Here is a 21,843-nt window from a genome sequence, read left to right on the forward strand (position 1 = left end):
AAAGCATATCTTAATGCGATCATCCCAGCGAATGGAATGCAGCTGCCAATGGTTTAGCGGGTGCTGGAGGGACATTTAATTAAATTGTCCTATCAAGGTCTTTTTGCTTATGGCAATGTCGAGAATGTTCAGAAAATGTGCTCCCGAAAACGGTAAAAACTGGTATAGCCGGTTCAAATTGGTTTCGAAATGTACTTGAGTTTAATGAGAATTGCTCTCCAGACACTTGAATGCGTCTTTAAAATAATTAATTAATTGCAAAATTTATGTCAATTAAATTTGGAAATGTACTTATTTAGGAACGATATGAAAATAAAATAGCACTCTGCTTTTATACAAATTGCTTTTATAGACAAAGTTGTTTAGTGCCAAAGGCGTTATTTCAAATGCATTTTCTGTGGAAAGAAATTTAGTTTACGGTCTATTTAAAGCTAAAGGTTTTATTCATAGAAAACTGATTGAATTATATTATTGATATTGAAATTTAACTTAAAAAATATGAAAAAGGATGAACTTATTATGAATAAGAAACAAAGAAAAGATTGATAGTTCTTACTGGCTTTGTAATAGCTTCTTGAGTTTGTTAAATAAATGGTTTTGCTTTATTTTGCATCTTTTCATCCTCTCAAACTTCCTCTTAATTAGCTGAATAACATGCTAGACCCTAATTGATGTTTTCCTTATAAGTAGTTTATGCATTCTCTGCCAAATTAAATTAAACACCATCCAGCAAAGCGGCAAGAGTCACGCTTCCAGCCACCAATTGCAATTCAAGGCAAGATGAGACGTGCCAAGGCAAAGCCACAGAACTAGGGTCTTGAATCCACAAGAACCGCCCAAGCCACACCCCCAACACACACCGCCTACGCAAACACACCCCTTACACACCCCTCACACCCCTTACACACACCACACCCCTTGCACACACACTCCCCCCTTTCAAATACACACGCAACCGAAGGGCGGTTAGCCTAATTCGCATTTAAATGGCCCTCTGTCTGTGGACTGGAAGGTTTGGCTAATGAATCAGCATTCATGGGGCCAAGAGCAACAGGAATATACATACGTACGTAATAGCTGATGCTCCCCAATTTATTTATATTGCGTTTTTTGGCCAGCAATTTGAGCTTAGAAAACAAAAATTAGCCTCCTATTGAATAGTTCTGCCCAGCTGCGGTTCAACGTGGCGTATACTCGATGCTATTGTGGCCACTTGTGTCCTGATTGCAGATGAGGAATGCAAGGAGCTGCACTCCATCTAATTGCATTGAAACCAAAATCCCTTTGCCCTTTGCCCTTTTGTTTTTTTTTTTGTATTCAATTAAGAAAGTTTTCCCTGAGCCCCAAGTTTTGGTGCACACTTTTGTTTCTTTCGTTTGGTCGCAAGAAAAGGTTGATTTCATTTTCTGTTTGCTTTTTTGGACAACAGTTTTTGGGCAATTTTCACAAAAGAGAGAGATACAGTTTTCTTAGTATGAAAATACTCTTTCAGAAGGATTCATGTTTCTAAATAGTTTGCTATTATGACGACCACAAAATTCAAAAAGACCGAAAAACAAGCTCTAAGTTTTAAAGCTAACTTCGAAGTTGATATAACTTTGCAGAACACCCTGTAAATTATATTCTCCACAAATTATTCATATGATGCATTCGTAACGCCCGGATAAAAATCGGCCAACTTCCTAACTTTACAAACACCAAAGTTATGGCATTTCCGATCAATCAGTTATATGGCAGCTATAGGATATAGTCGCCGATCCCTGTGAAATTTGGTAAGTTGGATTGATTGGTTAAAGAATAAAACCCATAGAAAATCCCAACTTCCTAACTTTACAAACACCAAAGTTATGGCATTTCCGATCAATCAGTTATATGGCAGCTATAGGATATAGTCGGACGATCCTTATAAAATTTGGTACGTCAAATTGATTGGCCAAATGTAAAATCCATAGAAAATCCCAACTTTCTAACTTTACAAACACCAAAGTTGTGGCATTTCCGATCGTTCAGTTATATGGCAGCTATAGGATATAGTCGGCTGATCCTTATAAAATTTGGTACGTAAAATTGATTGGCCAAATGTGGCACCCCATAGAAAATCCCAACTTTCTAACTTTACAAACACCAAAGTTATGGCATTTCCGATCGTTCAGTTATATGGCCCCAAGTTTTGCGATGCACACTTTTGTTTCTTTCGTGCAAAGGCTCAAAAGAAGGTTGATTTCAAGTTTGAACTCAGTTAGCTTTAAATTTGAGAGACTAGTTTGCGTAGAAACAGACAGAGGAAAGACGGACATGGCTATTTCAACTCAGGAGGTGATCCTGATCAAGAATATATATACTCTTTCTGAGAGGATTCATTTTTCTAAATAGTTTGATATTAGACCACAAAATTCAAAATGCCCTCTCAAGGGTATAATTAGAGGTGTATACTTCTTTTTAATAAATTTTAATTGAAAATAATTTGGTAGAGCTGACTGACTAACTAAGCCTACAATGTTAGGTATATTGGCAAGTTAATAATGGTTTAATCTCGTTGATTTTAGGATTAAGAATTTAGCAATATGTAACCAATTTGTATGATTAATTTATATTGTGGTTTTGGTAGAAATTGATTTAATGGGTATTCAAAGATTCGAATCCATAAGTCACCGGTTTTTTACTACTCAGTTTTGGTCATAAACAGATGTTCATTTTTATGACCCCTCTAATAAATGTTTCAACATGGACAAATTTGGAGATGACCCCTGGTTGATAAGAACATAAAACAGAGATGATGAGCAAGTGCGAACGATTTTAAGGGTGTTAGGAATTATATACAAAATTAATTGCATTTTTTACAGTAAAACTAAATAAGAAGTGTTTAAGAGTATTAATAAAAAGTCAGTAAAATTAATTGCTTTTTTTGTATATTAGAACAAAATTAATGTGCTTGAGACTGTTAAAAATAAGTAATGTAAAAATCATATAATACAATTTTTTTTTAGTAATTTTACAGAAACTGATTTAAGCCAAGTCCCTAATAGTGTTAAGTCTTTGATGTATGTAGATGTGCAGGTATTTTTATTTTTTGCCCTTCTAAGCACCAACATCCATTTTGTATATATTAATCTTTAACACCTTCATCTTCAATGTGATATATATTGTGCGCCAAGTTTGTCCAATTATATATAAATGATGACAAACGCACGGATATAATACTTCCCTCCAGCCCACTGGGCGGAGGTGCTCAAGTTGAAATATGAGAGACACGCTGGGCATCAAAATCCCCAAAAGCGGCGGAAAGAAAACTTTTATCACCCCCAACTCGCCGAACCCGATGGCAATAAACACAGGCGTAATCATTAACCATGCGCGATCAAAGTCAAAGATACAAAAAACAGACACACATACGTATAAGCACACACTGAGAAACACACTTACACTTGCACTCACGCTTATTCAATCAAGTGTACACCGAGGAAAAATTCAATGAAATTATTTGTTAATAATTTTTTGTTTTTAAAACGTTGTTAATATGTCATTTAAAATAATGAAGTCGAACCTGACTTAGCGAAACATTTAGACATCAGAAAAAAAGTTTATATTTATCCACTGTTAGTACATTTCTTATTTTGCATAAGATTTCTATGATGAATTCTTCTATAATTTGTTTAAATAAATTATAAACTAATAGACTATTAACTTTTAAAATTGATATGATTTCTTGTCCAGTAAGTTCAAGTCGATTTTTTCTTGTGTACAATTGTTTGGGGAACAGGCGTCGTTTTTCTGGATGGATGGTTGGGGGTTACTTTAATCAATTTCAAACAACAAATACAGAACACTTGGAAGCTCATCGTTCAAAGAACACAAGGTTCTTTGAGCAAATATTATTGTATATAAATGTTTAGTAAAAGAAAAAAATAAAATAGCCGCGAGCTTGAATGGGGATATGGGGAATTTTCGGGTGATAAATGCCCGCGACTAGCAAACAGACGACGTCACATTTGCCAATTTAAAATTATTAACACACATTTTTTTATATTGCGGATTTATACGGCGAGACACTTGTGCACCTTTAAAACTGCAATAAAAGCTCAAATAGAAACAAAAAAGGGGGAAAATTTATGAGTGTCCGTTGTTTCTAGTCTGTTGCCTCACCAATTCAAAAGATGATAATTATGATAATAAGTTAAGTGCAAAAATTATAATAATTGGCCGACGAGAAAGCTACGCCCTCGCTTTGAGTGCATTCTCCAGAGAACGAAGCGAAATAGTGGCAAGTGCGAATGAGATTGCTCATCCGCCACGTTCGCCGGCTAGCTATAAAAATATGGCAATGCAGATTTTCAAGGAAATGCACATTACACGGCTATATTTATGGCTTATGGCTAAACTGCAGATAATTTATAAAATGTTTACTCAGGAAAATTAGATGCAGGGTGCTAAAGACTTGTGGAAAAATCATTTGAGTAAAGTTTGTTTACAAAATGGTAAAGGAAAGCTCAAATAGTTTACTCTAATAGTTTAAAAAAAAACATTATTCGGTCGTAGGAATTTCTTATGAAGAAATATGCCTTTAATTGATAAACGCTTTAACATTTTTTTGATAATATATATATTGTGTTCATATTTGTACAATTATTTTTTTTCTTAATCTTATCGATCTTGTTTCTCTCATTGAAATAATAATTTAAGCAATGATCATAAACTAAGATGAAACTAAAAACACAAAAGAAAAAAAGGTTTATACCATGAAATATAAACAAATTCACAAGTACACTTCAACCGAATTTAAGCCATTTAGAAAAACGCGTATTTGTCTTACCAGTTTCGTTATATTTCTGTTCAAAATAAACAAAAGTAATGCATAGAATGTCCGAAACTAATAATAATTGTGCAGACAAAAAAGAAAACTTCCCAAACAACAGAAGTATTGTAGAGTTGAACCAACTGCAATTGAACATTTGCAAAATCATAAACAAACTTGAACCTAATCTTTATTTGAATTTAAGCAGACTGCAAAACGTTTTTGTTTATTTATTTGCTTTTCTCTCTGTTTTTCCACCACTGCTGCACTGAACTGAAGCACCCCTATCGGCGATGGCAAAGCGTAAACAAACCCTCTTAAATATAAAAAAAAAAGGGAAAACAAAAAGCGAACACACGAACCGGCGAGCAGAGCCAAACAAAACAATTCAAAAAAGAAATGAGAACCCAACCGAGCCCGGTAAAATGCGGCTGAACAACAATGGATCTCCGTATATTTATTTATGAGTAGTTTTTCTGTTCTGTGTTCAGGGGTCAAACGCGTGGTCGCCTTTTTCCCTGGCTGCCCGCTTACAAATGCGAAATTCCACAAGTGTCCACAGCGAAATAAAAATGAGACTGAGGTGAAAATGACAATGAATGTGGGTTGGACTTGAGGCTTATCAGTGGCGCTATTATATGCCCCATCTAAGGTCTTTGGGCAAGGCCAAATTAAATGAAAGTAGCTAACGAATTAGAGAAGTAGTCTCTGCAAACTGCGATCTGTGAAATGGATATAAAAGGGTCTGATTGGTTCTTTTAAACGAAATGAAAATGGATTTCCATGAAAACAACTGTAAACAATTCACAATTAAGTATATAAAGGCATTGTTATAAAATATTTTATTTTTTGTAACTGTCATCAACATATTAGTTTAAATTAAATCTAAGTTTAAGCAATTTATAATTCTGGTGACAAGGTGACATTAAATGAGATAATATTAAATTAAAATATTTAAGTCATTATTTGTCAAAAGAATGGAATGTCATACTAAATACTACTAGCATTTAAAATAATCAAATGGGTTAATTTTTATAAGCATAAAAAGAAAATGTGTAATAAGGTAATATTACAATAAGTATGTTTTGTGTGCATCTAAACACTTGTTAATCCATTAAAAAGTGTATACAAACCTTTCTGTTCTACTTAAAGTAATTTTTGAAAATATTATTAATTATTAACTTCCGTTTGACGACTAAAAAATAATCAATGTCCGACTTTTGTATACAATATTTCTCTGATTACATATTTATAATTTTTATCCATTTATTTTTAAAGAAATCAATTATTGCAGAGTATTTGTCAATTACTGAAAGTTAATTCAGTGAAGAAATGTAATTCTTTTTTGGTTTCGGCAATCCGGAGTTTATTTTCGCTCCACTTTAAATTAACTGACACACTTTAACTTGGCCAAAAGATGCAACCGTAAACTGCGAAGCAAAAACGTTGAGCAATTTTGAGTAGCAGAAACTTTTACCAACTTGAATGAACAACGGAGGCGCCAAAGTGTAGTTAGTTTGGTAGCTTGACAAAAGCAGAAAAAACTTTCCCAATGGAAAACGGGGAAAGGGAAGGACGAGGGGTGGAGGGGAGTGTCGCATGTCGCATGCCTTTAGGATATGCGAGAACTTCTACCGAGTCGTCTTGACATACTGACATTTGTTGCACAGTGCTCAGAAGACTTACAAATATTCATTCTTAAAATAGTATGCTTTCAATTTTATTAAAGTCCTTAAAAAATCGATTTTTTATTCCTTTGATCTTATAGCGCACTGTACAAAATGTTGTTGATACAAAACTACTTTCTTTTATTTAAACTATTTTTAAAATTTTGGAAAGATAGCTAATGAGTTGTTTATATTTGAGAACTTTAAAAAAATTAAATAAATAACTGAGCGGAAGTTGTTTATTTAATTTTTTAGAGCTAGCTTAAATACCACACAGTTTTTAAGTTTTACACTTCCTTTATAGTGTAATATTATCTTCTCCAGCTGGGTTGAAGAAAAAGTTACTTTTGTTGCGTTCTCAAGTGCGTTGGCTGAGAACTTTTCTAATTGCTGCACAGACACTTTCAAGCGAACCCCACAAAAGCAAAACACATTTACATACAGAGACACATACGATTTCTTTGAACAAACAACTGCCACGAAGAGCGACGTGGAAATGCTGGGTCTAGGAACAACATTTAACAACATCAAACAAAATGAACAATAAGTTCGAAGCTGTCACATGTAGCTACTGCCTGCAACTTGAATTTCTTTTTGAGTTTATATTGCAAACAGTAAAGTAAGCAACTGAGATTTATAGAAATCGGAACGGGACAACTTTTGAAATTGTTTACAATACTTAAATGGCCTTAGCTTAAAATATGGTAAATCATTATTTTGGCAATATCTTATTAAAGAAATATCTTTATTTTACCGCCTTCTATATATTAAATTTCGTAGCGAGGTGATAAAATTAATTTCTTTAATTTTCTCTACTTGCACAGACTTTGTGCTATAATCAAAAATAACTAAGGACTGTGTTTAACCTATTGGTTTTATTAGGATTAATATTTGTTTTTAAGTAATTAAAATCAGTATTTAAATACAATAATTAAAAGCAGTATTTAAATACAACTTATGAAATGACATAATTTAACATTTATTTCAAAAATGGCTCTTTAGGTATTTCTTCTTAAAATATTTGAGAATAAGCCTATCATTTGGGTTATTCCAAAATTTAAGCTAATTTTTGAAGCAACTTTTTAAGTAATTTTCTTTTCTGGGTACATGTTTTATTACGAATAATCTGTGCCCTTATGTTATTTAAATAATTTTATAAATACAAATTGATTTATCATTGTAATAAACACAACTGCGTTTATTTTTCGGAAGGAAAGCACTCGAACTGAACCAAAACTCTCGTTTTCCGTTCTCTATCGCTTCAGCTTGCGCTCTCCATTTCCATTTCCGCACGGAAGGAAGCTGGGCGGCAACAAGTGTTGGATCCCCAGGAACAGAAATCAGAAGGACCTCCAGCGAGGAAGGGGCAATCAGGACGCGCAGCTGGCGGCTGTGAGGAGTGCCACTGCCTTCCCGCCCACCGATTATCGCCATGGTAAATCGCAATGCGGAATCTGCGAAAACGGAGAACGGCACAAATGCAACGAATCTGATTGTTCAAGTCGGCGGAAATGCAACGCAGCCCAAGACGATGACGTCATCGGCGGCAAGGATGGCGGAGGCCCTTTCGGCGTCTTTGGCCGATTTGAGCGAGGAAAATGGAACCACGGGTGAGTGTGAAAGTCCCTGTTAATCCTTGAATGGGAAAGCTTCTTCAAATCAAATTTGTTTTCACAAAGGGAGCATTCTGTACACAGTGGAACATCCAAAAAAGAACATTTATGATTAATAGCTTTATAGAAAAAGATTGTTTACCATCAAAAACGAAATGAAAACGGCAATTTAAAAGGTTAATGGGCAACATTTTAACCTTATTCAGTAAAGTTTTTGATTAAATTGGATTTTAGGCTTAAAGGTGGATCCTCTTCGTATGAAACTATTAGAGATAAGGGACATTCAATCATATATGTATATGTAGCTATGCATAGTTCGTAAAAATCATTGCCTACTTTTCGGTGCCTAGAAATAATTTTAATGTTTTTTTTTCTGAAATTTTTTTTTAAAGGTTTTTTGTATTATTATTTTGTTTTATTTATGTACAAAATTTTTTTATTTGTTTAGTTTTTGAGTAAAAATAGTTCAATATTTATTTCTGTCATTCCTCTTTACAAATATTCCAAATGCTTAATAAAAAGGATTTTATAACCTTAAACTTGGTTGCGATGCATCGCGATGGTGCGACATAGCGAATGTCGATTGTATTTTAATTTCTGGTGTTGGTTTTGGTCTATTAAATGAGCCTCGGGCTCGGTTGCCATTCATATTTTGGCCAGCTCAGGGCCACATTCGCTTTCACTGGTTGCCTTGGTTTGGTCTTTAAATTGAATTGCCCAACCCCGATTCCTCGCCGATCCCCCCTCCTCCCTCTTATCCCCTGGCTGGCTGATGTAACCCCGTGCGCTACTTAATTTGGGCTTGTCACGATAACATCAGGCTCTGCCCATTTCCACTTCCACTTCCACTTTCACTTCCAATTTCCACCCGACGGCTGCTTTCTTTGGCCAACCGCGCGTTTGTTGTTTTAATTAAATTTACCCCGCTCTCGCACAGTTCATAATGATAACAATAATAATGATGGCAAACCAGTTACTTTTACTATTAATTTTTGATTAACTTGTGTCCGTTAAGTGGGATAAGTTGAAAAGTCAAAAGTCAAATTTAAGTAGAGTTTGTACTTTGAATTTGCAGACTGTAATTATTAGGAATAACTTCTTACAAGACCTTAGTTCTGAAGGTCAATTAAAACAATGACAATCGGCCAAAGTCCTGTTAAGAATTTATGTCCAAGAATCGTATTCTTTGCGCCACTCCATCTTCCTGGACAATCTTCGCACTGAGTGCATGCTACTTTATACGTAAGCTGCCTTTTACCGAGTAGTATTGAACATCCCAATTCCGGCGACCAAAAGCAGCAGTAATGTTGTATAGGACCTATTTAGTATATTTTAGTATCTATAAGATTTGCTAATAATGACATGGTTTTGCAATCTTGACTTACTGGTTATCTCATAGCGATTTGGTACGCAATTCGGATACGCACTTTCATTTTGACTATTTCTTACGGAAACAAATTTTCTATCATCTGGATGGCAATCAAATCCAACATTTTCTTCTATCGCCGAGCATTCTGCACAACTATACATAGCGGTTGCTAATTTTGAATAAATTAAATTGTCGGATAAAAGTATGTCCAATAATCACAAAATTATGTAATTAAAAAGTACTTACTTTGATTATAAAGCAATAATAATATTAAAATAACTAATTGCTGAACTAACATTCTTTTTTTAATATATTTCGATGACAGCAGCGTTACAATTTTGAAAGATTTCTCATTTCCAACTTGGAAATTAGATTAACATATAATTTTGGTTTGTAAGATATAAGTCGGGGTTACATCGAAATTGGAAATTGAACTATTCGAACTTGAATCATTATATAAACAAATAGTATTTATTAAGATTAAAAAGCAATAATATAAAAACTAAAAGCTGAATTAACATTCTCATTTAAATTTATATCAATGAATTGTCTCTGCGATATCGGTATGTAAGGAAATTTGATTAAAACTAGAATGGATTTTTGTTTGTAGAAGAAAGGTGGGCTTATCTGAATTATGAATTATCTGAATTATAAAACTATAAAATAATTACGAGCTTTAACAGCCGATAATTTAATTTCAATAGAAACCTAGAACTAGGCATGGTAATAGCTATTGAAACATATTAAATACCATAAATTGATCAAAATTAAAACAGGAAAGTGCAAAACTCCACTACTGACTGTAGCCCCTATTAAATACTGCACCACCATTTTTACCAAAAAGTACTAAGTCAATCCCGCTGAAATTGTTTAAATCAATTAAAATTAAGGATTTGCCTCTAAATGCTGAATGATTATGACACTAGTAACCAGTTTGATCCATTTCCTACCATAAAACTTTTACAACCCAAAATATTGGGTAATCATAACTGAAATAGATTAAATGCGCATACCTTGATTTATCGGAGATGTTCATTTCACCGAAATTCAGAATAATGAACACTTTCAATATAGACCTAGAACTGTTCAAGGAATAACAGCTCATTAAAACAATCCACTTGTGTCAAATATTGTTGAAGTGACAAAAAGGAAAAGTAAAGTAAAGTCTGTTGCTATAATTGGTCCTGAATTGTAAAACCTTGCGTTATCGTCATCATGACTATCTGGCGCAAGGCAATACTCCCGACATCGAATGCAGGCCTTATAATCATCAAACGCTTCACTATCAAAAAGTATTGAACAGCCCAATTCCGGTGACCAAAAGCAGCAGTATTCATTGATTTTTCCTGAAACATGAGTTTCAAGGTTCTGATAAAGAACATATATAAATATTATCCAAACCTACGTGTTATCTCATACTCATTTGGCACGCAATTCGGAAATAAATTTTGTGAATTTTCGGAATTTCCGCTCACTGCTATTTCATCTTCATTATGACACTGGTGACCTGTGTGCTGTCCATGTTTATTTCCTATGAACAAACAAGCTACACAACCTGGAATAATGAGTATGGGGTCTTATGCCCAAAATAAGTAAGTTAAATGCGCATACTATCGTTATATGGTGGTTGTCCTTGAACCAAAATTGACAATAACAGCAGTATTAAAAATTTCATTTAAGCAAATTTGGAAAATATTATCGACAAATTTTGAGAGGAATAACTTTGTGTACCTAGGTGTCAAAGGCAATTTATATAAAAGTAAGAAGCGTTACCGACCCTACAAAGTAAATATGCAAATTCTTAAACTGGGTCACAGTTTAAACGCCGAGATCCCGGGAAACTCTGTAGATACACGAATATATATTCTATATCCATCGACAAACCAAACAAATTTCCGAATCGAACTATTACTTCAAAAGTTATAGTTTGTTTACGGCACCAACATTTGTTTTGAAATTGGTTAACAAAGTAATGGGGTAATGGTTGATAGTTATGGCACTCTTCTAAAGCGTTACTTCTTGTTTAAATTGTTTATTTCCAAGTCGAACTTTCTGCAGCTTTGGTTTACTCACTAAATAAATTAGAAATGGATTTTAAATTACAGAGCAGTTAAAAGTTTAAAATTAAACATGACTTTGGAACTACTAATAATTTATTTTAACATATCCGGAATGCCAAACAAACGAGGGAAATTAAATATCCGTAGCCTGGTATCTTATTGTTTCCGGCGGAATCAGCATTCTTTACTCCGGTGCAATTATGTTTGCACGTGTCGCAGTAGTCATGATTTGTATCATGGAGTTGTCTACCAATGAGCGCCGTGCATCCCAATTCCGGCGACCAAAAGCAGCACAAGTAGTTTATGTCACCTATTTTGGGAAGGTCAAGGCTGCAACCCAATATTATAATTTTAAAGGGAACTCACCAGTTAGCATGTACGTCTCTGGCAGACAATCCGGAAAATTATTGGTTGGGGTTCCAAACTTTTGTACAACTTTTTGATCATCTTCGTAATGGCAGGCGAAACCAGTATTGCCTTGAAAGTCTCTTATCTTTGAACAATTCCCACAGATTGGAAATGGTAATTCCGCATGAGCTTTGCAACAAAATGTTAATACCCTGAATTTGACTCTGTAAGATCTTATTAATTTACCCATACTGAATTTCGGGCTATCTCTTGGTGACGGGTCAGTAGATCCCAGAACCAATGGAATGAATAGTATTACTGAAAAAAATTTCATTGTGCTATATTTTTATAAATTCTATGAACAAGTTTTGAATAATTAGCCTCTGCCTACTTAAGAATAATTTCCAATTTGAAAGTTCTTTGACAAACGGCTTCGAAATTTCTGACATACAAAAATACTAAAGTTAAAAACTTGGTTTTTGAAAAACATCTCAAAAAAAAAATTTTTTAAAAATAATAAACTTTTATTAGCATTCGAAAAAGAAGGATAAGCTTTGTGTTTAAACAAAAAGCTGTCTTTTCCGATACATCTTTTAAATAAATAATGAGATTTTAGATTCTGTGTTTGAATCAGAATAAATCACACTTCTCTTGAGCATTTAACTAAGATAATGGTAGATTTAATTTTTAAGAAAACTAGAAAACTATATTCTTAAAAAGATGTGCTGGCTGGCTCTTAAAAATCTATCAAGGCCGCTCACATCTATAAACGCTAAACTTTTATTTTAATAAAAAGCACAAAACAAGACCCTAAATAACACGAAATAGATTTTATATTTAATTTGTTAGATTTTGTTGTACTTGATGACTTGCAATACGTTGTTGCCTCCTTAGTATATAATATGAGCTTATAATGTAGAGGAAATAAGTCGTGATCACTATAAAAAGAGTTTCAAGATTAACATATCTGGTCCTCGTTTTTAGTGTCCATCTCACCGCAAGTTAAGACTACCAGAACCCAGAAAGTAATACAGTACCCCAGTCCTTGGTTTGCATATGTATTTGTCCTTAGAGCACAGGATACCGACGCATAAATGATCACGTACATCAAGTAAATTATCTCGATAATTAGGTAAACCAAAATGGAAAGGAGTGCGCTCTCCTAAATTACAAGATTTTAAGAATTTTCTAGTCGAATATGTTTCTTCTTTGCACTTACCACCAACATTGAATAAGATAAGCACATAGAGGCCAGCAAATGTAAAATTACCCACATAAGATTAAGCCAGTCTGATAATCATCGAAAAAATAAATAGAAAATAAAACATTATTGGTGGGTTAGCAAAGCTGGCCTAAACAATTTTCAAATAAAACAAAATAAATATATTACCTGATGGATACACATAGTCATGATGTTCCTTCAAACCTGCAATAAATATGATAACAAAAATACTATTTATAACCATAAAACAATTTTTATAAAAGTAATGATGGGATATTTACGAAAGAATTCCACCTGGTGAGCGGTACACAGGCAAAGAGTAAAAAATGATATGATTATGTAGCCGGTTCGTAAGCTTATACAACAGCAGAACTTCTTGGGTGACCACATTTCATTCACCGATTGTTTTTAATTTACATTTTTATTTTAATAATATTTATTTATCGTCATTTTCACATAAACGGATACAAACGCTTGAGTAAAAATGACGATAAATCCAATGGCATACAGTTTACAATTTAGTTATGTCTTATTAAGTTTTACAAATTAGTTGTTAGCCAACTAAAATATTTAATCTTTAAGGACATAAATCATTCCAAAGCATTTTCAGTTTCTTTCTCTTTTAGTTGTCGGTAGTACGAGTAGGTTAAGTACATGGAATACGATGTCAAAGCTAAAATAGAGAAAATTTTAGATGTATTCACATATGAACACGAATTATATTACCCAGCCAAAGTACCACGTACATCCAATAGGTTACATTATGCCAAATGCTCTCATTTATTATTAAATTGGATCCGGATGATGATGAAACAATACTAAATATTACCAAGAAACATTGCCATAACCGCTTGGAAAAACAAACAGGTCCAAAACAGCCATAAATATTGCTAAATATTTAAAAATTCGTTAACAAGTGGCTATAACTTCCTATGCTACATACCGAAATAACTGCAAATAACAGCAAAAACGAAGCCACGACAGACAAACAATCTGGAATAAGTTGTAGAGAAGTGTATAGTACTTGTGCTAAATGTTAGAAACAATACAAACCAAATGAAAACAATTGAATTCTTAAGACAGTTTTTTATGTTACCTGGAAATTTATATTGGTTTTCTCGGATATGGGTTCCTATAAAAGCAATATTATTTTATTGACATAATATAGTATTATTTATAATATATAAATTAATAGAATCATACAAAATAAAATAGTGTATATTGGTATTTATTTACTGTTTAAAAGATGTAGAACATAGTCAATGTTCATTCCAGACAATAATATTACAAGCAGTGCAATCAAAATACATCCCGTTTGTAAAGAAATGCAGAAGCAACAATGTTTTGCCCAAATCATAATTTGAGATGTTTTGACAGGAAATGCAAAAATAACTAATCAAAAATTTGTTCTAGTTTTGAGGTGTTTAAAAATTGTTGTATTGCACAGATTTTATAAAATATAGGTAAATATTCAGACCCTCTACCCGATTGGGTAAAATTAAAAAATATTTTCTGAGTATCCCATGGTGTATACGTAATTTATTTACATTGAAAGTTTCAGGAAAATGCTGTCGGGTTTCTTTTCCAGCTGTTGGTGTCAAGCCCAACAAAATTGCCTCCTTCTTGTTTCCGTCATATCCTCGTGAATTTGATGTGGGGAGTATTAACTTTTTTGCATAATTTCAATTTAAGCAATTTGTATTATGGCCTCATTAGCATTAGCCTAGAATTTCCTGCTCGATGTGTGCTTGTGTGTGTCAGGCACGCGTGGAATCGTTTTCAGTTCTCATCAAGATGCTAATGAAATTATAAAGAAAATTGAGTCTCTTACATTAGCACAGCAAAAACGCTATCCACACGATCTTCTCACTTGCTGAACATGTGTTTAAAGGCACCAATCGATGTATAAGATAATAAAAATTGCAGTAGTAAATTTAAACAGTTAATAGTTATTTGGTTTTTAAAGTTGCCCATTCATACAAAAATGAACTTTGAGTATTTGTAAACAAATTAAATAATTCCATAAGAACCATTTTGAAATTTTTGGTTCACCAACGGAACATCTGCAATAGAACAATGTGTAACATTTTAAACCATTTCGTTTTCAGGGCTGTAATTTTGAGAAATTTAATGAACTAAAGTTGTTTCTTATGGCTTTACCTAACTTACTTTTGTTGTACATAAATCCTTTCGAAAAACAATGAAATAATAGTGCCTTCAGAACTCAGGGAATAAAGAAAAAACATTTTTGCCTAACCAGCAATTGGCATCAAAAAGTAAACATTAAAAAATAACCTTATAATTGACAAATATTTTTATTTTTACAGTCCAAAGGTAAATGTTTTAAATGAACGTTTTCAATTCTTGCTATCTGTATCACTAAAACATTGGTCTTACAGTACAATTAATATGGTATATGTATAATATTATCCCAATATAAGTATAACTACTTGTTGCATTACAATCCAATTAAACATTGCAGTTGTGCCAAAAATTGTTAAAGTAAAAAATAGAAAAAATAACGACCAGTCTTTCGCTATCATGTGTCCGGAATTCGTATACCTTCCGTTGTCGTCATCGTGGTCATCTGGAGCAATGCAATATGCTCGACATCGACTGCAGGCCTTAGAAGGTCCGTCAAAAGATTCCCTATCAAAAAGTATTGAGCAGCCCAATTCCGGTGACCAAAAGCAGCAGTATTCGTTGATTTTCCCTGAAACAGAAGTGTCCAAGTGACTTGCAGAGGAATACATCTATTCCACTTTAGACTTACGTGTTATCTCATACTGATCTGGCACGCATTGCGGATATTTATTTTCAAAAGTTTCGGAATTTCCGCTTACTGCTATTTCATCGTCACGATGACACTGGTGACCTGTGTGCTGTCCATGATTATTTCTTATCATCACACAAGCTATGCAACCTGGAATAATGGGTGTATCTCTTGTAAAAAAAAATATGCAATGGGAATAAATGGAAATACTTTTATTTTCCGGAGGACCTCCTTGAACCGAAATTGAGAGCAACAGTAGTATTAACCATTTCATTTAAGGAAATTTGAAAACTCTTTTTGACAATTTTGAGAGAAATCCCTTTGGGTACCTAGGTGAAAAATACAATTTTTTAAAATTTTATATTCTCAAGTCAGTTTTACTGGTTTTCTTTCTGAATAAATACAAATCATGTCTAAAATTACATTGTGATTAGAGGACATAGAATTTTATTTGAACATGATTATGGAACTACTGAAAGTGATCTATTCGTCAAATTTAACACATTCCGAGTACTACAAAAAAAGCAAGCGCAATCAAATATCTATATCCCGATATTCTATTATTTCCGTCCATGCCCAAATCTTCATGCTTTAATCCAATGCAATGACGTTTGCACGTTCCGCAGTAGTCGTTCTTTTTGTCGTAGAGTTGCCTTCCAATGAGCGCTGAACAACCCAACTCCGCCGACCAAAAGCAGCAATACTTGCTTATTTTACCTATTATTGGATGGTCAAGGCTGCAACCCAATTTTATCACTTTAAAGTAAACTCACTAGTTACCATGTACGAACTTGGCAGACAATCCGGGAATTGATTTGTTGGGGTTCCAAACCTTTGCGTAACTGCTTTCTCATCTTCGTAATGACAAAAGAAACCACTATTGCGCTGAAAGTTCCTTATTTTTGAACAATTTCCGCAGACAGGAAAACTCATTAGAACATGAGCTTTGCAACGAAATGTTAATGCCTAATTTTGACTATTAATGATTTTATTAATTTACCCTTATCGAATTTTGGGTGTCCAGTTGTTTCCGGGGTGGTAGATTCCAAAACCAAGGGAACAAATAGTATTACTAAAAAAAATTTCATTTTCTACAATTTTTTAAGATATTTGAATAATTTTTAAAAAGTTTTTCTCTGCCTACTTAAAAAACATCCAATTTGAGAGTTTTTAGACCGACGACCTCCAAATTTTCTGGCGTAGAAAAACACGAATGTTAATAACTGGGTTTAAAGAATTTACCAAGATCGGTTCCTTTGAAAAATGTTTGAATGAGTTACGGTTCTGCAACGACCATAAATTAGCATACAATACTGGGCTTCAACGTCGTCAAGATCAAAGAGTCATAAACGGGAATATTGTACTCATTAGAAAGTATGCAAAAGGTCGAATTAACATCTGAGAGGGTATAAAAAGACTTAGAGCCAATTCAAAATGTTTTAAGTTGTCGAAATTTATAACTTTTTCGTCCATATTTAATTACTATTTAAGAGATAAAGAATATAGTCAATGTTCATGCCAGACAAAAATAATCCAAGAAGTGAAATCACGATACATGCAAAGATATATAGAAGCAAATCATAATTTATGATATTTTGACAAATCAGTAAATTGGCTTAAATATTTGACAAAAAATTTGTGTGCCTTATTTAACAGCGACAATTATTAAACAATAGAATTTCGTATATTTTATAAAGCAGAAATTTGTTGGCTCTCTATCGAATCCGAAAAGAAATAAAACATTTTTATCTGTGACACTGTGTACCACATGGCGTATACGTAATTTGTTTACATTGAGGAAGTTTCAGGCCAATGCTGTTGGATTACTTTCGCAGCTGTTGGTGTCAAACTCAAGAGAAATGGCCTCCCCTTTTTCCGCCATACCTTCTTGAATTTCATGTGGGGAGTATTAACTTTTTTGCATAATTTCAATATAAGCTATTTGTATTATGGCCTCATTAACATTAGCCTAGAATTTCCAGCAAGATGCTAATGAAATTTTAAAGAAAATTGAGTCTGCCATATTAGCACAACAAAAGCATTCTTCTCACTTGCTAAACATGTAGTGAAAGGTAAAGATCAAATGTCACCTTAAAAATCAAAATTGCAGCAATAAATTCAAATAGTTTTAACGGGCTTTATTTGTCAATACATGGGGGTCTGAATTCATCTGGATGCTTCTTTACATAATAATATGAAAAGACTATGATCATGAAAAATATATCTATGACTAGAAAGTTGGTCAATTACAGGATCAGGGAAGCTTATATATAGACATTACCCAGGGTCAGCACATTGATTAGGACATAAATGGATGTTGACAAAGGACTGCTAAGGAACGGGTTGCGAGTGTTTACCAATGCATTGAAGACGATATAGTACGATATCACGTGGATGATATACATTGCCATCCATACAAAAACGACCTTTGAGTATTTCTAAAAAGAGTTAAGAATTCAATAAGAATCGATGAAACAATTTTTGGCTCACCGTCATAACAGATATCAACAGAACAACTGCAGCTGCGATCATCAGTCCAATATGAAACACATTAAACCATTTCGCCCATATATCAGTTTTCAGAGCTGTCATTTTGAGAAATTTAATGTAACAAAATTGTTTCTTTTTTCAACTTACATTTTTTGTATATAACTTCATCGACTGTGGTACCCGCATTAATAAATCCGAAAAACAAGGTGTAGAATGAAATAATAATGCATCCAGAACTCAGGGACATACAAAAACAAAATTTTTGGCTAACCAGCTTCCTTATAATTGGCATCAAATATGTAGCTATAAATTTTCAAAAATAACCTCATACTTGACAAATAATTCTTACCACTTTTAAAGTTGAAAACTCTTTAAAATGTAGTAAGACTCCAATCCGCTGGTGAAATTCAATCGTTGCATCTTCTTTGGTTTTAGGTCACTGCAGTCCATCTTTCCCAACAAAGTTTCAAACGACCTCAACCTTCTTCCCCAGAAACTTTAGTCTTGCAGAAAGTTAGGCAAAGTCCCTTGGCCTTCTTTGCACATCCTCCACTGAATAAAGCCAAACGTCTGACTTTGTTCTTCTTTTGTTTCTAACCTAATGCGTTAATTAAAGGCAGCAGCCGTCTAAAAAAGTTATGCTTAAAAACGACTTTAAGATTAAAGGATTATATGTTGGGCTTAAACTTGAATTAATAAAGGAAAATCTGATTGTAGACATTAAATGGTGCTAAAAATATATTTAAAAGGATTTACAAAAATGAATCATACAAATAGATTAAATTAAGAGTAAATGCTTAAGAGTAAAATGTAAAAAATTAACTTCGATACCTAAGCTTCCATAGTTTTTTCACATAATCTAAATTATTTGAGTAGCATTTATTTAAGCATTTTCCAAATTTGTTATTTTTAATTTGTCCAATAGTACATGCTTTATAAAACAACAAGAAAGGAAAGCTAACTTCGGGCGGAGCCGAAGTTGATATACCCTTGCAGAATATTTTATAAATTATATTGTCCAAAATTATTCATATGATGTATTCTTAATACTCATAAAATGTCCCAACTTCCTAACTTTAAAAACACCAAGTTATGTCATTTCAATCGTTCGTTATATGGCAGCTATAAGATATAGTCGGCCGATCCTTATGAAATTTAGTGGTCGGATTGATTGGCCAAAAATAAAACCTATAGAAAATCCCAACTTCCTAACTTTAAAACACCAAAGTTATGGCTTTTCCGATCGTTCAGTTATATGGCAGCTATATGATATAGTGGCCCGATCCGGTCGTTCCGATTATACTACCTGCAATGAAGACAACTTTTGGGAAAGTTTCGCAGATAGCTTTAAACTGAGGGACTAGTTTGCGTGAAACGGACGGACAGACGGACGACGGACAGACGGACGGACGACGGACGGACAGACGGACATGGCTAGATCGACTCTTCTGGTGATGCTGATCAAGAATATATATACTTTATAGGGTCGGAAATGTCTCCTTCACTGCGTTGCAAACTTTTGACTGAAATTATAATACCCTCTGCAAGGGTATAAAAATTGATTTTGTGGTTTAAAGACAATATTTCTTAGAAATAATGAAGCCCAATATGACATTATTAAATTGTTGTCTTCTAATGAGGCTAATCAGATTAGTGTACTGTGCACCCAGACTTGATTATCCTCGTGCACCATATGGCAGCTCCATTTTGATTGATTGCAGCATCAATTTATTTGTCATTAATACCCCGATATCAAATTGAGTAAGCAACGTGTTGATGGCCCATTAAATGTCAGGAAAAAGAACAGACAAAAGAGTAAGTTAAAATAAAAAAATGAAATGTCACATATCATAAGCCTCGTTTCCTCTTCCTCGACAAATACATCGATCGATGGGGCAGGACCACTGGGAATCTCTTTCATCCACTACCACATCCACATCAACATCTACCAGCCATTGGCAGCTCATCTATCATCATTGGTGTGAGTCCTTTCTATCCGGGAATGCTTTTACTGTATCCTGTATCGTCTCTGCTCCCATTTGACACCCCATCACCCTAACACCCTGCCACCCTCAACTGGCGTATTTATAGCATCTTAATTGAATTTCAATTTTCAATTTCGCTTTTAATTGAATTCAATGAAAAAGTGTCGATGAAACGGTATTCAGCATGGCCACATCCCCTCCAGCCCCCATCGCCTCCCCATCCGATCCCTTGCAGTTGTTGTCGATGCTGTTTATTCAGCTGCCAGTCGAGCACCGCCTGGCTGGCTCTTGATGGCGCCGTCCAGGCCACAGTGAGCCCCTGTCCCAGCACTGGGAAAAAATCTTATCGTTTCCACTCAGCTTAAAATGTAGGAAAAAGGGTGAGAACGATTTTGTTCAGTGTCCTGACCTCAAAATATAGGGACATCATTTTATCATATCAAAGCATAGTTTTTAGTGCCAACTCTGGCACATATTAAAGAAATAATATTGGAATAAATATATTGCAATTCCCTTGCATGTTGAATATATAACAATAAAATTTATATATTTCGATTTGTGGGTTCTTGAGTTCAATGTCATTATAAAATTGATAGTCACACTAAACATACTAATTTAGCACTTTTCGTCTAAACTGTCAATTCCAACATTTAAATCCCCAATAATAAAACGTTTTGTAGCACTATTTCATTTAAACAGCTAAACTATACTTTACTAGCATATTTTTTGCATTGGGAAAAATGGTTTAACCCCAAAACTCACATCATCTTGAAATGTTTTTTTTAAGGTAAATATAAGGTTTTTTTACTTTCTATTAATCGGAAAGTTTAATTATTTAAATTTGTTTAAATAGAGATAAAAAATATTAAATGATATAGTTAAGATACATTTATGAGCAAACGCTCTTACTGATAAGCCAGTATATTGCTTTGACTCTCTACGAATAAATATAGCATTATAGCATTTTTTTTTAAAAGCGTTAAACACCTATTTATTTTCGCTAAGTGCACTCCTAAGTGTACTAAAACGACCCACAATTGGCCTGGTGTGATTGCACTCATATTTTGTACTCTGATTGGTTTGTGATTGACAGAAAAGTTCTAAATTGATTCGACTGTGAATAAGTGAAGGCCCATGCGAGATAAACAAACCAATTTCGGTGTTTAGTGAGTTAACCAATAAAGCACAAAAAAGTTAAGCCCTCGTCTATGGGAGCAATAATTGTGGTCGGTTGTGTTTCATGTTTTATGGTAAATCACTTAAAGGTAAATTGGGGGAATAAAATCGAATCTCAGAAATGGTAAAGCAATTTATACAAAATAAGATTGTTCCATTTTTCAGAACCAACAATAAGGTATCGGTCCATGCAATTTCATTAGGAATGCCAGAATAATGAAGACATGTGCCACATACATCATAATACCATGGCAAAAAAAATCTGTCACCAGCGAAGCGAATCAGACAAATAGAAATTCAAATGAATGCAACTTGCATGCGAAATGAGAATCTCCGTGCGCAAACACC

General features: G+C 33.8%; 8 protein-coding genes across 13 annotated transcripts in view; 1 reads left to right on the forward strand and 7 right to left on the reverse strand.

Moving 5' to 3' along the window:
* LOC108052913 (adenylate cyclase type 2) overlaps positions 1 to 21,843 on the forward strand; it is a 54,648-nt gene that overhangs the window by 6,553 nt on the left and 26,252 nt on the right. For all 3 annotated transcript variants that reach the window (XM_044457763.1, XM_044457764.1, XM_044457765.1), the window contains exon 2: positions 7,725 to 8,069. In XM_044457763.1, coding sequence (XP_044313698.1) covers positions 7,892 to 8,069 — 178 coding nt within the window. In that variant the 5' untranslated portion in view covers positions 7,725 to 7,891. The remainder of the gene's footprint in view (positions 1 to 7,724; positions 8,070 to 21,843) is intronic.
* LOC108043486 lies at positions 9,079 to 9,776 on the reverse strand. Its single transcript, XM_017122213.2, has 3 exons — positions 9,688 to 9,776; positions 9,458 to 9,610; positions 9,079 to 9,390 (listed from the first exon to the last, which is right to left on the reverse strand). The coding sequence occupies exons 1-3, from the start codon at positions 9,737 to 9,739 to the stop codon at positions 9,182 to 9,184; spliced, it is 414 nt and encodes a 137-aa protein (XP_016977702.2). The 5' UTR covers positions 9,740 to 9,776; the 3' UTR covers positions 9,079 to 9,181.
* Positions 11,577 to 12,222, reverse strand: LOC108043487. Its single transcript, XM_017122215.2, has 3 exons — positions 12,096 to 12,222; positions 11,868 to 12,038; positions 11,577 to 11,811 (listed from the first exon to the last, which is right to left on the reverse strand). The coding sequence occupies exons 1-3, from the start codon at positions 12,181 to 12,183 to the stop codon at positions 11,600 to 11,602; spliced, it is 471 nt and encodes a 156-aa protein (XP_016977704.1). The 5' UTR covers positions 12,184 to 12,222; the 3' UTR covers positions 11,577 to 11,599.
* Positions 12,655 to 13,466, reverse strand: LOC123037403. The gene is made up of 5 exons (XM_044457767.1): positions 13,353 to 13,466; positions 13,240 to 13,275; positions 13,069 to 13,139; positions 12,846 to 13,011; positions 12,655 to 12,787 (listed from the first exon to the last, which is right to left on the reverse strand). Exons 1-5 carry the CDS (start codon positions 13,459 to 13,461, stop codon positions 12,687 to 12,689), a joined length of 483 nt encoding a protein of 160 aa, XP_044313702.1. The 5' UTR covers positions 13,462 to 13,466; the 3' UTR covers positions 12,655 to 12,686.
* On the reverse strand, positions 13,628 to 14,435 carry LOC108043485. Its single transcript, XM_017122212.2, is given in 6 exon segments — positions 13,628 to 13,744; positions 13,798 to 13,906; positions 13,908 to 13,961; positions 14,015 to 14,100; positions 14,168 to 14,203; positions 14,308 to 14,435. Coding segments are annotated over 6 exon segments (489 nt in total). The 5' UTR covers positions 14,429 to 14,435; the 3' UTR covers positions 13,628 to 13,661.
* LOC108052961 lies at positions 15,363 to 16,168 on the reverse strand. The gene is made up of 3 exons (XM_017135524.2): positions 16,055 to 16,168; positions 15,845 to 15,994; positions 15,363 to 15,784 (listed from the first exon to the last, which is right to left on the reverse strand). The coding sequence occupies exons 1-3, from the start codon at positions 16,116 to 16,118 to the stop codon at positions 15,498 to 15,500; spliced, it is 501 nt and encodes a 166-aa protein (XP_016991013.2). The 5' UTR covers positions 16,119 to 16,168; the 3' UTR covers positions 15,363 to 15,497.
* Positions 16,215 to 16,965, reverse strand: LOC108052947. Of its 2 annotated transcripts, none has more exons than XM_017135510.2 (3): positions 16,845 to 16,965; positions 16,618 to 16,788; positions 16,215 to 16,561 (listed from the first exon to the last, which is right to left on the reverse strand). In XM_017135510.2, exons 1-3 carry the CDS (start codon positions 16,930 to 16,932, stop codon positions 16,341 to 16,343), a joined length of 480 nt encoding a protein of 159 aa, XP_016990999.2. In that variant the 5' UTR covers positions 16,933 to 16,965; the 3' UTR covers positions 16,215 to 16,340. The 2 variants fall into 2 exon arrangements, 1 of the variants encoding a protein (XP_016990999.2); XR_001769674.2 differs by having other exon boundaries at positions 16,226 to 16,561; positions 16,625 to 16,788.
* Positions 17,968 to 18,940, reverse strand: LOC108052931. 3 transcript variants are annotated; one of them, XM_017135499.2, is made up of 4 exons: positions 18,515 to 18,940; positions 18,335 to 18,429; positions 18,126 to 18,282; positions 17,968 to 18,074 (listed from the first exon to the last, which is right to left on the reverse strand). In XM_017135499.2, exons 1-4 carry the CDS (start codon positions 18,624 to 18,626, stop codon positions 17,983 to 17,985), a joined length of 456 nt encoding a protein of 151 aa, XP_016990988.1. In that variant the 5' UTR covers positions 18,627 to 18,940; the 3' UTR covers positions 17,968 to 17,982. The 3 variants fall into 3 exon arrangements, with proteins under 3 accessions (XP_016990988.1, XP_016990979.1, XP_016990972.1); XM_017135490.2 differs by having other exon boundaries at positions 18,126 to 18,270; positions 18,482 to 18,940; XM_017135483.2 differs by having other exon boundaries at positions 18,482 to 18,937.

Source organism: Drosophila rhopaloa, unplaced genomic scaffold (genome assembly GCF_018152115.1).
Source record: "Drosophila rhopaloa isolate 14029-0021.01 unplaced genomic scaffold, ASM1815211v1 contig_163, whole genome shotgun sequence".
NCBI classification, from domain to species: domain Eukaryota; kingdom Metazoa; phylum Arthropoda; class Insecta; order Diptera; family Drosophilidae; genus Drosophila; species Drosophila rhopaloa.

What these genes read in the sequence shown, in the direction of transcription:
- LOC123037403 (XM_044457767.1), bottom strand. Translation starts at nt 13,461, where the DNA reads ATGTGGTCACCCAAGAAGTTCTGCTGTTGTATAAGCTTACGAACCGGC. An exon ending in TATCTTATTCAATGTTGGTG is followed by an intron (nt 13,012 to 13,068) that starts GTAAGTGCAAAG and finishes CTTGTAATTTAG; the next exon opens with GAGAGCGCACTCCTTTCCAT. An exon ending in TCTGGTAGTCTTAACTTGCG is followed by an intron (nt 12,788 to 12,845) that starts GTGAGATGGACA and finishes CTCTTTTTATAG; the next exon opens with TGATCACGACTTATTTCCTC.
- LOC108052931 (XM_017135483.2), bottom strand. Translation starts at nt 18,626, where the DNA reads ATGCCAATTATAAGGAAGCTGGTTAGCCAAAAATTTTGTTTTTGTATG. An exon ending in TGAAGTTATATACAAAAAAT is followed by an intron (nt 18,430 to 18,481) that starts GTAAGTTGAAAA and finishes TCAAAATGACAG; the next exon opens with CTCTGAAAACTGATATATGG. An exon ending in TGTTGATATCTGTTATGACG is followed by an intron (nt 18,283 to 18,334) that starts GTGAGCCAAAAA and finishes AACTCTTTTTAG; the next exon opens with AAATACTCAAAGGTCGTTTT.
- LOC108043486 (XM_017122213.2), bottom strand. Translation starts at nt 9,739, where the DNA reads ATGTTAGTTCAGCAATTAGTTATTTTAATATTATTATTGCTTTATAAT. An exon ending in ATTATTGCTTTATAATCAAA is followed by an intron (nt 9,611 to 9,687) that starts GTAAGTACTTTT and finishes ATTCAAAATTAG; the next exon opens with CAACCGCTATGTATAGTTGT. An exon ending in AAATCGCTATGAGATAACCA is followed by an intron (nt 9,391 to 9,457) that starts GTAAGTCAAGAT and finishes TATACTAAATAG; the next exon opens with GTCCTATACAACATTACTGC.
- LOC108043487 (XM_017122215.2), bottom strand. Translation starts at nt 12,183, where the DNA reads ATGAAATTTTTTTCAGTAATACTATTCATTCCATTGGTTCTGGGATCT. An exon ending in TAGCCCGAAATTCAGTATGG is followed by an intron (nt 12,039 to 12,095) that starts GTAAATTAATAA and finishes TTTGTTGCAAAG; the next exon opens with CTCATGCGGAATTACCATTT. An exon ending in AGAGACGTACATGCTAACTG is followed by an intron (nt 11,812 to 11,867) that starts GTGAGTTCCCTT and finishes TTCCCAAAATAG; the next exon opens with GTGACATAAACTACTTGTGC.
- LOC108052961 (XM_017135524.2), bottom strand. Translation starts at nt 16,118, where the DNA reads ATGAAATGGTTAATACTACTGTTGCTCTCAATTTCGGTTCAAGGAGGT. An exon ending in AGGTCCTCCGGAAAATAAAA is followed by an intron (nt 15,995 to 16,054) that starts GTATTTCCATTT and finishes CCATTATTCCAG; the next exon opens with GTTGCATAGCTTGTGTGATG. An exon ending in AGATCAGTATGAGATAACAC is followed by an intron (nt 15,785 to 15,844) that starts GTAAGTCTAAAG and finishes CTTCTGTTTCAG; the next exon opens with GGAAAATCAACGAATACTGC.
- LOC108052947 (XM_017135510.2), bottom strand. Translation starts at nt 16,932, where the DNA reads ATGAAATTTTTTTTAGTAATACTATTTGTTCCCTTGGTTTTGGAATCT. An exon ending in ACACCCAAAATTCGATAAGG is followed by an intron (nt 16,789 to 16,844) that starts GTAAATTAATAA and finishes TTCGTTGCAAAG; the next exon opens with CTCATGTTCTAATGAGTTTT. An exon ending in AAGTTCGTACATGGTAACTA is followed by an intron (nt 16,562 to 16,617) that starts GTGAGTTTACTT and finishes ATCCAATAATAG; the next exon opens with GTAAAATAAGCAAGTATTGC.